Below are 15,923 nucleotides of genomic sequence, written 5' to 3'. Positions count from 1 at the left end.
GCATTAAACTTGGAGACCATGTGACAAAAAGCTCCTGAGCAAACAGTTGTGACACACTGAGTTCATTATGGCCAGATAGGTAGTAAAACCCAGGATTTAATAGTAAAAAGCACTGTGGTAGCTCCACAGTTGGCATTCAAAGATGTCTTCTATTGCAGAGGTCAAGGAGGACATACTAAGATTGTCAAGTCACACTAATATGTCACCATGAGAAACAGGATTACTCTAGCTATGCCATAAAGGTGATGTGGGGAGAAAAACATCCCAAGAGAGTAGCTGCACGCACACTGGCATAAAGGGCTGTGAAAATGTATTAAAAATAAAAAAAAGTAAAATATATATATATATATATATATATATATATATATATATATATATATATATATATATATATATATATATATATATATATATATATATAAATAATATGAGTGATTTTGAATAGTAAAAAAGTAAGTTAGGTCAGTCACTTGCCTTGCTAATTTTACGCCTTAAAAGGTACTTCCTCAGAGGCTAATCCAAGGGTAAGAAAAAAAAGCTTCTCGGAGGTCCCTTGAGCCGGCGCAGGTGCAGATGCGCTCTTTGATAATTTGGATATCTTGGTATATGGAGCAGAAGCTGCTACATTGTGGCTACACTAGAGATCAGGACATATATTAAGTCTCCACACAGATTCACTTCAGCACAGAGAGATGCAGGTTATTCCCCCTGCTAAGGTACTGTGAAACATTCCTGCCAACTCAGGATGTAGTAACAGGTTGGCAAGCAACAGAATTGACCCAATTTGGGTGTGCTGCCAGTCTGGTTGGGACTTTTCTTTATGCACAGAAACCCTTAAAATGTCTATCCATTACAAATAGCTTGTGCCTTTATTTCAAGGACCTTAACATAGCATGTGCCATGACAACCTGGCAGGCTACTTAAATGTATTATGGTTGATAGGCATGCCATTGCCCTCCAATACCAGTTATTTTCTCTTTATCTCTAATATATTTTGCTATGATATGTTCATGAAGGATAAGAAAACATTTCAGGACCATTTAGCTGAATTAACCCTTTATTGCACACTAGAGATACCTTCATTTTAAAGAGCCGATATCCACATATAAAATTACAATTAACTACTTTTTCCTTCTTTTGTGAGCCATATTATTAAAACAGAAAAATGAAACACTGATTATCAAATTTCTTTAACCGGTTTGTTAATGGTAATTGATGCGATTTAAATAATGATTTTACTGGGGTTGAAAGCATACCTTTATACAACTAAATTAGATTTTAAACTATTTCAACAAACAATTGCTAATATGTTACATTTTATGTTATATTTATGTAGTGAAATCTGATGCATTCTAAATCATTGTACAGTCAGACAACAGGTTTACATTGTAGCAGCCAGTGTGCTATAGCTTTAGCATGGAGAAACTACAACTCTTTACAACTACAACCTATGTTCTATGATCTATGAAAAGAGGATTTTAATACTTGATAAATCCATTTCTCTGATTCCATCTGGGGGACACTGCTACCATGAGATGTGAGAGTGGAGGTGGAGTTGGCACTTAACAGGTTAACTTTGATAATGTATCAAAGCTAACAAACTACTCCCCTCTGCATCCCCTGTAGCTCCTCAGTTTAGTTATAAAGCCACAAGGAAGGGGAGACAACCAACCAGAGACCACACAGCAGAAGAACAGAAGGAGGGAACGCAGTGTCCCCCAGATGAAATCAGAGAAATGGATTTATCGTAAGTATAAAAAGCATCTTCTCTTTCATCCTATCTAGGGGACACTGCTACCTTGGGGACGTTATAAAGCAGCCCTCTTAAGGGATGGACCGCTCTGACAGCCCGGCACATAGAGCACTACTGCCGAAAGCAACGTCTGCTAATGCAAATACATTGAATTGATAAAGTTTGGTAAAAGTATGGACCGATGACCACGCTGCTGCTCTGCACAACTGGTCAGCTGAGGCCCCATTTCATGCATCCCGGATGCCCCTACTGAATGGGTAGAATGGGCTACAATACGATCTGGCACAGGTCTGTTTGCACTGACATAAGTCTGCTTAAAAATAGAAGTAAGCCACCTAGCAATCGATTGCTTAGAGGCTGGCCATCCTCGTTTAGAGGAGTCAAACAAAACAAGTAACAAATCTGTGCGGCGAATCTTTGATGTCCTCCTGACATAAATTCTTATAGCTCTGACCGCATCAAGAGACTCCATGGAACCTGTCTCTGAAGACTGTGGGCCACCCTTAAATACCGGAACCGCTATTTCTTGGTTCACATGAAAGCTGGACACCACCTTTGGTAGGAAACTAAAAACTGCCCTATCATCGTGAAAAATATGACACACGACATGAGAACTAAATTCTGAAACTCAATGAGACGCCGCAATAGCTAGTAGAAACACAACCTTCATAGTCAAGAACCTTAATTCTGCGGTCCGTAAAAGTTCAAAAGGAGACCCTTGAAGCAAATTTAGCACCAGATTAAGATCCCAGGTGGCTGTTGAATGAAAATATGGAGACTGGATATGTAGGACCTTGCAAGAAGGTCCTGACATCCGGCATGCCTGCCAGACGCAGGTGAAAATATACCGAAAGGGCCGATATCTGTACTTTCAAAAAAACCTAGACAAAGTCTCACATCAAAACCATCCTGGAGAAAAGCCAGAACCCGTGGAAGATGAAAGGCAGCCGTGTGGCATGACCGACTTTCACACCATCTGATGTATATGTGCCTTCGCCTCTGGTGACAATTGTATCAGCTGTCTCTCCAATCCCAGGTGCGACCCTGACCATTTCCTCAAGAAATGTCTAACATTGGATGCAGCGCGAGTGCAGCCAAGAATAAGGAATGATCTTGAAAGTAGATACCATCTTTCCTAATAGATGCATGCACAAGTGGACCGACGGTCTGCGTTAGGTCATAACCAGAGCCGTCAGATTCCTCCGGGATTGAGATTTGTCCTCCGGAAGGAAAACCTTTTGTTTGTATTGGTGTCTATGATTAGTCCCAGAAAGGTCATTTTCTGGCATGGAATCAATTATGACTTTTCTCGATTTATGAGCCATCCGTGCATCTCCAGAGACCGGATAGTAAGGACCAGGTGCTGATTCCGCAGGAGAGCTGAGGAGGCTTTTATGAGCAGATCGTCCAGATAGGGCACAGATATCCACAATATGGAAAATGTTTATCTGAGAGAAAGATCCTGACTATCTTAATGGAGGATTCTAAAGAACTTTGAACCCAGGCCTACTATCTCTTTCTATTTTGTAAGTGTAATCACATAAGAAGTTGGGTGAAGACACCATATGATATCTACCACTTAACAATTAAGGCACATTTATATCTTGTATTTGGTGAGTGGATTCACATAAGAAGAAAGGATTGAAGGTCAGCTCATACTCAATACACAACGTCATTTATTGTTATTGTATTACACTATGTTGTGTTTTGTATTTTTTATGCTATGCCATCACATATTGGAGAAAAGATCTGAATGAAGTGACCCATACATCTACCTCCAAATTTAAGTATTTTTTCAATCTTATTATCACTTATATATGTTGTTAAGAAGACAAGATTAGTCTTTATGCATATTTACCTATTTATGAAACAACCCAATTGGTAGTGAGGCGGTCCCACTGCAAATCTGAGAAGGGCCTGATGGGCCTTCCAGATAGGTATGTGAAGATAGGCATCTTTGATGTCTGTAAACGCCATGAATTGATCTGGCTCCAGTCCATTAACGTCTCACCTGCAGGTGCCAGTTTAGCTGCTTTAAATTTAGCACAGGCAGGAACGAGCTATCCAGCTTTGGGACCAAAAAGAGATTGAAGTACAACCCGTCTCTTTCGGTCTTACGGAACCTGGCGGATGACACCGGCGGAAAGAAAGAGAGGCAACACATGTAAGCAATGACTTTTTCTTTCGAGGGTCATGGGGTAAGCTGGTTGCGAAGAACCGTCGAGAAGGCGGACCTGATAGATCTATCGTGTATCCTCTAGTCATGATCCCCTGAATCCAACATTCTTCTGAGGACGCTGTCCACTGATCTTTGAACAGCAGCAGACATCCATCCACTCCCACAGAAGTGAGGAGGGGAGGGAGGCCATCAAACGGACTGCTTTTCTGAAAACTTGGGAGATGTACATTTCGTGGAGAAGGAAGACCTACCTCTATACGATAGAGGAAGAGGTCGAAGTTCTCGGTCTATGTATCTGTGCCCGGCCAGCAGAGCCCCCACGAAAGGACTGCCGAAATGAACTAAACCTTGGTGTCCTAGGTTTTGGAACATTTACAGGAAGGAAACTGCTTTTGCCTCCTGTGGCCTGGCAAATTATGCTGTCCAGTTCAGGTACAAATAACACTTCCCCTGAATAAGGGAGTGATTCGAACGACTTTTTGATTTCGTGTCTGCATCCCAGGACCTGAGCCATAAGATTTTCCTGGCCACTACTGCGGTTGCAGAAATAGATGAAGAAATGGAGGCTGCATTCTGGGCGGCCTCGTCTAAGCATCTGGAAGCCTCCTCGAGATGCAGGGCAAGGGGAAGCAATTCCAAATTTTGCAGACCTGCTGCTAATTGGTCAGCCCAGGCCAATGAAAACATAGGTCTGAATGACTTATCTACCGCAGTGTAGACAGACTTTAAAAAAACTCTCTATTTTGCGGTCAGTATTATCTTGCAGGGTGGCTGTCCCTGGGAAAGGGAGTGTGGTGTGTCGTACTAAGCCCGCCACTGGTGAATCAACCCTTGGAACCCATTCCCAACGGTTGATATCCTCCTCCTGTAATGGATATAAAGACAGACACCTTCGTGAAACAGTAAATTTCCTATCTGGTTATTTCCAGGATGCTTCTACTATTTCCTTCTATTCTACTAGTGGAGGAAATAGGATCGCACATTTCCTAACTTTTTTGAAGAGACTTTCATCTGATGTTGTAGTCTCTTCTAGAATACCTAATGTCTGACGAACTGCTACCACCAGGTCATCAATACCCTGATATCTGGAAGACTCTTCTGGGTCTATGACCTGTGTAAAATCAGTCTTCTATCAGTTTACCCTCCTCTTCTAACGATCCCTCTGAATCAGATAGGGTCAGAAGGGGGGTTAGTGTATCGGTGTCTTATTTTTGGGTAAAGGTCTTGATGCATCCAAGAACCGGTTAAACCTATCAAGTCCTGTAACTGGGGAAGCCGACCAAGCCGGTTTTCCTCTAGGAGGGTCTTGTGAGGTGAGAACAGATGGAGCCCCAGCCTGTCCCAAGTCTGTAAACTCGGCGGTTCCTGTATTCCTGCCTATTACCAAGGGGTCAATTGCTTCTGAGGTAGAGCGGAGAACTGCCACAACCGCTGGAATCTGTTGGTTTAGATAGCACCTTAACCAATGTCTCAACCACCTCTCTGTCAGGGTATTTGCCCATGCCGGCGTCTCTGCTAGTGCGCTAACCTGACCCTGCACGGTCAGGGTACCCCCTGCTGAAGTCCGCACAAAGTGCCCCCGGGTCCTGTAGTCCCATTAGTAAATTATCTTTACCCTTGGAACAGGTATTTTTTGCCCGAGGTGCCTTTACCTCAGCCACTTTTTTTTTTTAAGGGAACAGTAAAACAATAAAAGAATGAACATAGGCACTCACACACAGGCAAACAGAAAGATACTAACTATTCTATGTCAAAAAATGTATTTCCCCTGCAAATGATATGCGTTTTGCAATTAGTATTTATATTTTATTAAAAATGCTATAATAACTTAATTTCAATAAACCACTACCTATGAAATAGAGATATTAGAAAAAATGGTACTTAGCCTTCCAATCAGGCTAAGATGTCTCATGGAGCAGGAGAGGTCTGTCAGCAACTCCGTGTCCAAGAGAAAGTCTGCTGCTCCTTTTCCTGAGAAGTTTTGGCACCCTTGGAATATCTCGCTTGCCTCAGACTGCAGGGGGGGGGGGAGGGGGGGGACTTTTACTCTGTCCAAAGCACCCTCCGGCTGCACAGTTTTCCTGCTCCTCTCGAGTTTTCTGCTGTTCACAAGGCGATCTTCTACATCTATATTATGCAGAGGTCGCCAAAAGCAGAATTCTGGTGGCCGGTTTTCCGGAGGAACAAGAGCCCCCCCCCCCCCCCCCCTCCATTGCTGAGGAGGGGACTTAGTATCTTCCAATATTGCAGATCCCTGCGTTCAAATTACCGGCGCGCTTTGCAGTTTCTGGCAGGGCCGGTATATCGGTATGAAATCAGCATGGTAGCGGATAATAGCCGCTTGTCAGCGCGGAGTAGTTTTAAAAAAAAAAAAATAGGAAAAAAATTAAATTACATTTTCGATGCTAGCAAGAGCCATTCGACTCTTACTGTCTGATAAGTGTGTTCTGTATAGTTAACAGAGTACACTGCTGCAAAAATTCAAGTTTAAAAATTAGTTGAAAACAGGAATATTTCTTCCTGTCATTAAAAGTAAAACCAACTCCCTTGGGAGTTGACTACACTTAACGAAGACTGAGGAGCTACAGGGGTTGCAGAGGGGAGGGGTTTGGCAGGTTTGATACATTAACAAAGTTAACCTATTAAGTGCCAACTCCACCTCCACTCATAACCGATGGTAGCAGTGTCCCCCAGATAGGCTGAAAGAGAAATCAAGTTACCATTAACTAAAAATAAATATATTCTTAAAATTTGAATGCATACAACGGTTTCCTCTTAAAAACTGCACTAATCAGAGCGTTTGGCCCAGCAGGTGGTAGGACAGTTTAAAGCAGTCAAACTTAGAGTCTGCTGTACGGACTAACCATACCAGTTATCACGGTTTGTTTATCCAGGTGTTTGTTTGCAATTTGCAACTTAAGAGAAGTCTGAACAAAATGAGTGAGTAAGTTTTAAATATTTTACATTAGTTAAGGAAAAAAAAAGCTAACGTGTCATATTGTAATAAAAATATATCATACATTATGTATAAATTCCATATATTATATGCAACATACCGATCTACAGATCGACCAGGCCCAACACCAAGTTCAGGCCTTGCACTAGTTAACAGATAAGACAGTCTGTCCATTATAGAAGAGGCTACAGGCAGTGCAGCAATGTTTTGATTTATCTTCTTTAGCTCGTTCACAATCGCACCAGTCACAGACTTTAACACATGATGAGGAAGATGAAATGTGACTGTTGCCCACTGAAAAAAAATGTAAACATTTTGAAAAGTTAGACATAAAATTTTGGTTAACAAAAATTGGTATGTTCAACAAAATACAATCAAGAGTTGTGCCCAGAGTAGAGTAAAACTCTGTATTGTAGTACAACTACAATTAAAACCAAATGTAATGTATTTGGGTGTAGTTAACCTTTAAAGTTTTTGCATATATGCTCCAATTTTCATTCTGGAAGAACCATTCTAAAGGGTATATTTACACTAAACTGCGGGTTTGAAAAAGTGGAGATGTTGCCTATAGCAGCCAATCAGATTCTAGCTGTCATTTTGTAGAATGCATTAAATAACTAACTAGAATCTGATTGGTTGCTATTGGCAAAATATCCACTTTTTCAAACTTGCAGTTTAGTAAATATACCCGTAAATGTATAATTTCCCCAAAACATCACTTAGCCGCATTTATCTTCATTTCAAATACCTTCCGCATTTAATTTTTTTTTATTGGGTCATTTTGCAAGTGGTTTTTGGTGTTCTAGTAAAATCATAAATATGGTAAGAAATAAAATTACCCTTTTAAAAATAAAATTCATAGCTAATTTTCAACCACAGTTAGGTATACCATTAAGTAAACCCAATAAATGTGGTGCTCTCATACACAGTAGCAGTACCTAAAGCACATTGTCGAGGAGTGGCTAAGACAGCAGTTACTAAGCAATGCTACCTCACAGTGCCTCTGTCTGGAGTTCAATTCTGACCAGGTTGTGTAGATTTCCTTTAGGTGCTCCAGTTTCCTGCTACTGTTCAGATGCTAGCAAGTTAACTGGCTTCTGATTAAAAGCAGCCCTGGTTTATGGGGACTATGGTTTAAAAATCAGATTGTAAGCTCCACCGATGCAGGGAATGAGGTGTCTGAACAATGTAAAAGACTAAGATTCTGTATTAATTTTTAATATATGCCATTTTCTCTCTTTTAAAAACCACTACTGTAAGTCACTTTGTGTCTATTTCTATCACAGCAGGTCCTTTCTGATAAAGTGTAAAGGACAGAAAATAAAGTCATGCAAAGAAATAAAGTTTGCTTAAACAGTTATTCCTGGTGAAAACGGATGTATTACATAACTATACATAAAATCTGTGCAATTCCTGTAGTGCAGCTTCCCTCAAACAGAAAAGAAAATAAACTATTCACTTTATGACTTACAAATATAATACAAAGTAAATTGAAGACATTGTGGATTAAAATGATCAATTCAAATGAATAAGAAACCTTTGTTGCATATAAAAAGATAAAAACAGATTGCATTTGTTAAGAGTAACAATATAGTACTGGCACTAAGAAGGGGCCATATGGCCTGAGAAAAATAGCAGTGCCAGGGAATGAACTAGAAAATGACTTGGAAAGCAGTCTTATTCCAACAAGCATTTGTTAGTGTCATGGTCAAACTAGTAAATGAAAATAACATATGACTTATAGGCACACAATAATTAAGGAAACTGCAACACCATGTTTAACATCCTTCATCGACCCACCCTTAACATATCTTTAACACAACACTTAACCTAATATCTCACAATGGCACAGAGAAAACATGTCACTTTTTAACAGGTCAATAATCCCAAAAGAGAAATATGTAGATACTATTGGGATTGATCCACAAATAACCATTTTCTCATAGATAACAAGCTGTAGTTTACAGGGAGATAAGGATACACATAGTTTTGTGAGGTTTACATTGCAGCCTGACCTTTTCTTGATAACAAGTTATATGTAAATTCTACCTTTAAAAAAAAAAAAGAATGTATTTTGGAAGAACTGTACAGTGTTCTTTTCTGTTATATGACAAAACCGCTCGGAATTAACTTGAACTAACTGCCATATTTATAAAATGACCACTCCACACGGGCTACCTTTTTAGCAGGGACCATGCTCCTGTATGAGGTTATTTGTTTACACCCTCTTTAGACATGACATTTAACAACAAAATAAAACCATGAACAAAGCATTCACCTTCATATAATTTGCTTTGTTCTCTCCTTATACAGCAAAGTACTGACCCGGATAAGAAACCATAATGGCACTCCCTAATCGGAATGCAACGCCCGATATTGTAGAATTCAGGCATAAAAGTACTCACTTGTCACTTTCAAAGTAGAGGTCTAAAAAATTAATGCACTTATCCAAACTGTTTAGTTCCAGCCATAAAACTATAGTATGTAATCAGCAAAGATGTAGATTAACTGTTGAGTCTATTAACAAGAATTTTCTTGACCCCCCCCCAAACAAAGAGAAACTGAAACAAAAGGACAATCTTACCTTTGCAACCTTATGATTTGCTGCTGTCTCATGTGAGGTATTTTTGAAGCCATCTTTCAGCTGCATAATAAACAAATCATAACCTTCGGCACTAGACACGTCAATTTTCTCCAGGCAGGCAGACAACAACTGCTGCACCTACAATCCAAACATGTAACGAGCCCTGTGATTAGATTTCACTAACAAAATGTCAAAGTATAACCTGTTACATAAAGTATGTACAGAAATATACTTAAAAAGAAACCTCTAGAATCAGTTAAAATGTTGGAGCCACATCGTACATAAGGAATCATAGCAACTTACAACATTGATTCAGAACAAAGCGGACACAAAGAACTGCAGAAAGAGGGAGGGAAACATAATAAAATTTGATATTAAGATTAAAAATTTTGAGGGAAAGATATACATGCACTTACCTCAGTTACTGGCAATTCAAGCTGGACTACATCATCCGGTTTTGTTACTGGAGTTTGAAGTGCTGTGTCTAGTAGCAAAATCCCATTTAGGTCTTTCCGACAACCAACTGCATAATCATCCACAAAGATAACTTTATCAACAGTTGAAAAGTACTGGCATTTTACACGGACTCCTGGCTTTTCTGATGGACACAGAAAAAAAAAGGACAAATTTGTTGAAAAACAGACTACACGGTCAAAACAAACTTTTTTAAAATCTTTTTTTGTTTTGTAGATAATCTCTGTGGATTTTGTAAAGTGGATAAAAACCACCAACATTGATGAAAAATCATAAACAAGGTAAGAAATAAGAAAAGTTGAAAGTGTCCATGCCTCATGTTTGTCACTGACTCTCCTGTTTCAATTTGTCCAGTCCACAACAAACTAAATTGTTTTGCCGGAGTGCCCTTTAATATTTCCTTATGGTTTTACAAAAAGAATGTGTGAAAAAAAAACCAAACACAAAAAAAACAATTAAAGCAATCATATGAGGATTCCCAGCCTGGGGACCTCCAACAGCACCAGACTACTATGTTTGCAAGGAGAGAAGAAAGGTTTCAGGACCAGAAAAATCTTTGCGTTTCAGGGAATTGAACTTTAAGTGGGAGAAATGAGTATGGAGAACATGAACAGCAGCAACACAGTTAGGCATCACATTTACTCACATTACCCCAAGCCTAGTAGATCTGAATCCCCCACCCCAATAATAATCCCCAAGACCTGGAAATCCAAGAGGCAGGACAGAATCAATGTCAGACAATGCAACCCACAGAGGGAACACATGTCTGAGGAGCCTGTGATCTCAGAGGGCTTATGGCTATTATTGCAAGTACTTACATTATGAAGAAACTTTAGAGAAAAGGGGGCTATATTCTAATTAACTGGTTGCCTGCGTTATCCACACAATAAAATTATTGTTTTTAACTTAGTTGTATTAATTAGATGTAATATTTTTCAAACTCATGCCTCAAAAAGGGATGGACCCAGGATCAAAAATTGTCATGTGGTATTAAGCAGGCATGCTGCGAGGTAATAGTTGGATGCCCAGGGACGAGACAAATTACATAAAAGGCAGCTTTGCCAATTCTGCTTTAAGAGTACAGAACATAGGAAGATGTAATGCAGGGATATACAAGATCTTTACTCTTAATATCAGTTTCCTAACGTTGCAGAAGATACATGGTGATAGACCACTTGTATTTCCCATTTAATTGTATGTATTTAGTATTTAAATTGTTATGCTATTTCGGAGCATAGGTGTTAGGATATTGATACTGTAAGTTCCAATGGGACAAGGAATGATGTTTTTTGTTTTGATGTAAAGTACTGGAGAAAACATTATAAAAACCAAAAAATACTGAGACATACATTTGTCAATAAATATAGCACGAGGTAGGATCTTGCATGAATTGTTAAAGAGAAAGGAAGGGGTTATGCACCTAGGCCATGGTAATAACGGATACCTACACATCACATTAAACTAAATAAAATTGGGGGAAACAGGTGGAAGAGAACTTAGTATTACAAATTGCCAGAAATCTGAGTAGCAGAAGACAATGTCAAACAGCAGCAGAAATAGCAATATCATGGGATGTATAAAATAGTGGATATAAGCACATGATGCAAACATTATTATTGTACAAGTCCCTAGTTAAGCCACATCTTCAATATGGCGTAAAGTTTTGAGCCCTTCACTGTAATAAGGACTTGAGAACTATTGAGGCTTCAGGGACCGGCAAACTCATTATTAAAAGGAATAGGAGTTTCAAATTTTAAAACAAGAGCTTAGAAAAATATTTTGTTTTACCCGAGAAAAACAGTGCCTTAGAGGTGATCTAATATGTATATTCAAGCTCATCAATAGGAAGATTTTACAGATGGTATAGGGTCAATGATAAATGGATGGCGAATTTCTTGTATTGAGAATTCTCCGTCAGCCATGTTGAATATATTTTACTCAACTGAGAAACATGTGCATGCTTTGCAAAAAAGAGTAGTGTGTCCCTTTTTACAATTCAAGGACAATAAGGGTTCCAAACAATTACCATTACAGATAGCTGCGGTTTAGATGTGCCATTGGTACTGAATTCTGCCAGCAAAAAATACAGTAACGAGTTATATCAGGCCTATATAAAAGTTTTTCAAACAACATCAAGGTGGGAGTACAGATGAGAATATATGGAAACTGCTTTCAATGGGCAGCACAGTGGCGTAGTGGTTAGCACTTCTGCCTCACAGCACTGGGGTCATGAATTTGATTCCCAACCATGGCCTTATCTGTGTGGAGTTTGTATGTTCTCCCTGTGTTTGCGTGGGTTTCCTCCGGGTGCTCCGGTTTCCTCCCACACTCCAAAAACATACTGGCAGGTTAATCGGCTGCTATCAAAATTGACCCTAGTCTATATATCTGTGTGTGTGTGTGTGTGTGTGTGTGTGTGTGTGTGTGTGTGTGTGTGTGTGTGTGTGTGTGTGTGTGTGTGTGTATTAGGGAATTTAGACTGTAAGCCCCAATGGGGCAGGGACTGATGTCAAAAGGTCTAACTGGCATGAATACTTCAGACAGTCACTGAATACACATTCCCAAAGAAAAAGTAGAAACCTCAAAACAAGCCATTTCCTCACATCACAATACACAAAAGGCTTCGTAAACAAAGACTCACTGTATCAGATATATACACCAGAAAAGTAATTTGCTTTAGAAAAGTTAAAACAGAAAAAACTAAATTTTCTACCCTTGTCTCAGAAATTAAGGATTTCCCTTACCAAAATATACAAAATATTAAAAATAAGTGCATTGGCAATTTATATAATTAAGCGCCCTGCGCTATTTCCTTTAAATAAATTTATACCATAAGTTATTTATATGTGATCCAGTCACAAGAACAAATTAGCAACATCTGAAATTATGTGGATACACACTCCTAACACTTTGAGTCCCAATGGCCTAAATGCAGAATTTGAACTTAAGTGGTTTCTAGATTGAATACGTACCTGTTGACATTTTTTATCTCTTTCCACATTTTTCTGCCTTAGTTTTCGTCATACCATCCTTTAATTCTAACAATGTGGGTTAAATAAAGACCAAGCAGCCGCATTTATGTCTTATTGTATATTTGATATGTCAGTTATCACCCTTATCTTGCTGTGACATTATGTATTCAATAAGATATTATAAATGATTATCATTGATTCCAATGTATTTATATGTATATTAGACAGACACATCTATCATGAGATATGTGATATATGGAATCCTGCTTAGAAATAAAGAATGCCAATCATAATGTATAGATGTTCATTTTTATTTGTGAACTGCTGGGGATCTCTCTCCTTAATTTATCACACACTTCTTAGAATAATATTTTATTTAGAATGGGTTTATCCGGATAGGAGATAAGACCTTTATCTCACTAAAACGCTGCAATAAGAGACAGTTCCGATAACCGGAAGTTTGGGGTTGGAACGCATGCGCATTCCAAGTCGCAACAATGTTTTTTTCTAAATGCCGGAAGTGACATGTGTAACATAATAAGCGTTCCACCACCGGTTCATTAGCCTGACACTTATACATATAACTGGACACAAAGAGAGGCTTGGATAACATAGGAAGGAACAAATGGAACGCAAACAGCATTCCACTTTGTGATTATATGTTTTACATACACTTTCGATCTTTGAGACGCATATTTCTCCTCAGAGTCTATTTAACAGAGGCCAAAAGAAAGTGTGGTGTGAGATATAGGAAAGGATAAAGCCAACACAAGGGTATTGTATCTGAGATCATATGGCGATGTGCATAACTGTTGGAAATAATATATTATGTCTCTATCTCATTCTAAAACTGGAAATTATTGTAACTCTTATCGTAAATATAAATATTTTGTGACCTATGAACTTTTTTATCAGAATGACTTCCTGTATAAAAGGGAGACAAATTGGAACAGCTCTATCCTTGATAAAGACCTGTATTAAGAGGTAGAAAGGCGTTGGATTGTAAGGGCTGCATATACTGGAACAGACTGGACCCCTAAATTACCATCTGAAGGACCAGAGGAGTAAAGTTTGAGTAGATATCCCGGGAGTTTAGATGCTCATTCCGATCTCTAGCTGGTAGGGATCCATTTAATATATCTGTGTTCCAGTTTTTAAATATCTGTGTTAATCCATATATGTTTGATGCAAGCTGCCATGTCAGCTACTATGTGCAATAAAAGTATTTTTTTAGTTTTAAACGGTATCACGCTAGATCCGTTTATTTTTCTCCACATATCGTACGGAGGGATTATCCCTGATGCAAGATAGGAACAAAGACATTCCGATACCCTGCCTGATCCAAATGTTCTTCTTGTACGTGTTCTCACATAAGGATTTGGATGGTAACCTATATTACACACTATAATCTTGGGAGCACAAAAGGCGAATATATATCTACTGTCTAGTAAGTAGAATCACAAAGGAGAAAGAACGTGGTGGAATTAATCATATGGATTCAAACTAAATAATTGCATCAAGAAAAACTATATTTCCTGCAATGCTGAACCAATATTATCACCCCAATGATGTTGCACTATGTTGTATTTTATACTTTTTACATGTCATGTATCACTACAAGTCTATGAGGAAGGAATGACCACTACACTGTGATATATGGATATTTTCACCAGATATAAGTATTTTTTTTTTTACTTACTTATGATTCACACTTATTATTGCAATTTTTATTGTATCAAAACCAATTATTCATTGCTATTCCACTTTTGATGTTGGAGATATATGAAGCCACTCAGTACAAGTACACTCTTTATTAATTGGCATATAGATCTGTTATTTTAGGAACATCTGTGTGGTTCCTTTAAGAGGAAACAGCAGCAACTGAGAACAGCGCAGTTCACCATTTTTTATACATATCTTTATATATATACTTATTTCAATATACAAAGTTTTCTAAAGATTCAATATTGCCTTTCCAAACCAAAATATTGTCAATATATCTTTATAATTCTAGTCCACATTCGGAAAATATTGTTTTATTTTAGATATATTGCTCCTCCCTGCTTTCCATGTACAAATTTGCAAAGCTGGGCGCGAAAACCATGCCAATCGCAGTTCCACATAATTGTAGATAAAACTTCTCTAAAAATTTAAAATAGTTATGTGTTAAGATAAATCTAAGATAATAAATAAAATCTTTATGTGCATATGAAAAGGTATCATTCAAATTTAAAAATTGCCTCACTGCTGTTATTCCTTCTTCATGTTCAATGGACGTATATAGCAATTGAACATTAATTGTCACCCATAAATAATCATTTCTCCATTTGAAATTCTCAAAAATCTGTAGCACACTCGTAGGGGTATATTCAATTGTTTTTTTTTCCTCGCCGCGGAAAAACTATTACCGTTAATACGGTAATAGTTAGCTGGATTTCAGCTCGCGGCTCAGGGAGCTGCGAGCTGAAATCTAGCGAGAAAATTAGCGTATTAACGTTTTTTTCTGCGCACGATAACCGTAATAATGGTAATCGTGCGCGGACCGCAAGATTTTTGCCATTTCCGCTGAGAATTGAATATGCCCCATAGTGTCCTTTAAATATGATTTCAAATTGGTTACATATTTCAGTAAGAATACATCTACATATTCGGAAATATGAGAGGTCAGCTAATCAATGCCCGCTGGCCTCCTCTGCGGGTTGATCAAGCTTTTATGAATTTTGGGCATATGATAGAATATCGGTATTGTTGGATTATTTACCATCAGGAATTGTAATTCATCCTTGACGATTATGTCATTATAAGGAGCTCGAGTAAAGATCTCTCTCAACAGACCTACATATTCACTAGTTGGATCCCCATTCAAAGAAGTATATGATACTACATCACTCAGTCTTTCTGCTTCTTTTATGAAATATGTTCGATCCTGTATTACAATACCACCCCTCCTTTGTCTGACTGTTTAATTACTATTATTTCAGTGTTACTTTGGAGATTTTTTTTAA

General features: G+C 38.4%; 1 protein-coding gene across 8 annotated transcripts in view; it reads right to left on the bottom strand.

Moving 5' to 3' along the window:
• BIRC6 (baculoviral IAP repeat containing 6) overlaps nt 1–15,923 on the bottom strand; it is a 265,056-nt gene that overhangs the window by 240,151 nt on the left and 8,982 nt on the right. For all 8 annotated transcript variants that reach the window (XM_075203663.1, XM_075203667.1, XM_075203660.1 and 5 more), the window contains exons 2-4: nt 9,889–10,070; nt 9,473–9,610; nt 6,989–7,182 (exon numbers count right to left, since the gene is read on the bottom strand). In XM_075203663.1, the coding sequence (XP_075059764.1) occupies nt 6,989–7,182; nt 9,473–9,610; nt 9,889–10,070 (514 nt within the window). The remainder of the gene's footprint in view (nt 1–6,988; nt 7,183–9,472; nt 9,611–9,888; nt 10,071–15,923) is intronic.

Source organism: Mixophyes fleayi, chromosome 3 (assembly GCF_038048845.1).
Source record: "Mixophyes fleayi isolate aMixFle1 chromosome 3, aMixFle1.hap1, whole genome shotgun sequence".
NCBI classification, from domain to species: Eukaryota; Metazoa; Chordata; class Amphibia; order Anura; family Limnodynastidae; genus Mixophyes; species Mixophyes fleayi.
This window is presented reverse-complemented; position numbering and strand designations above follow the sequence as displayed.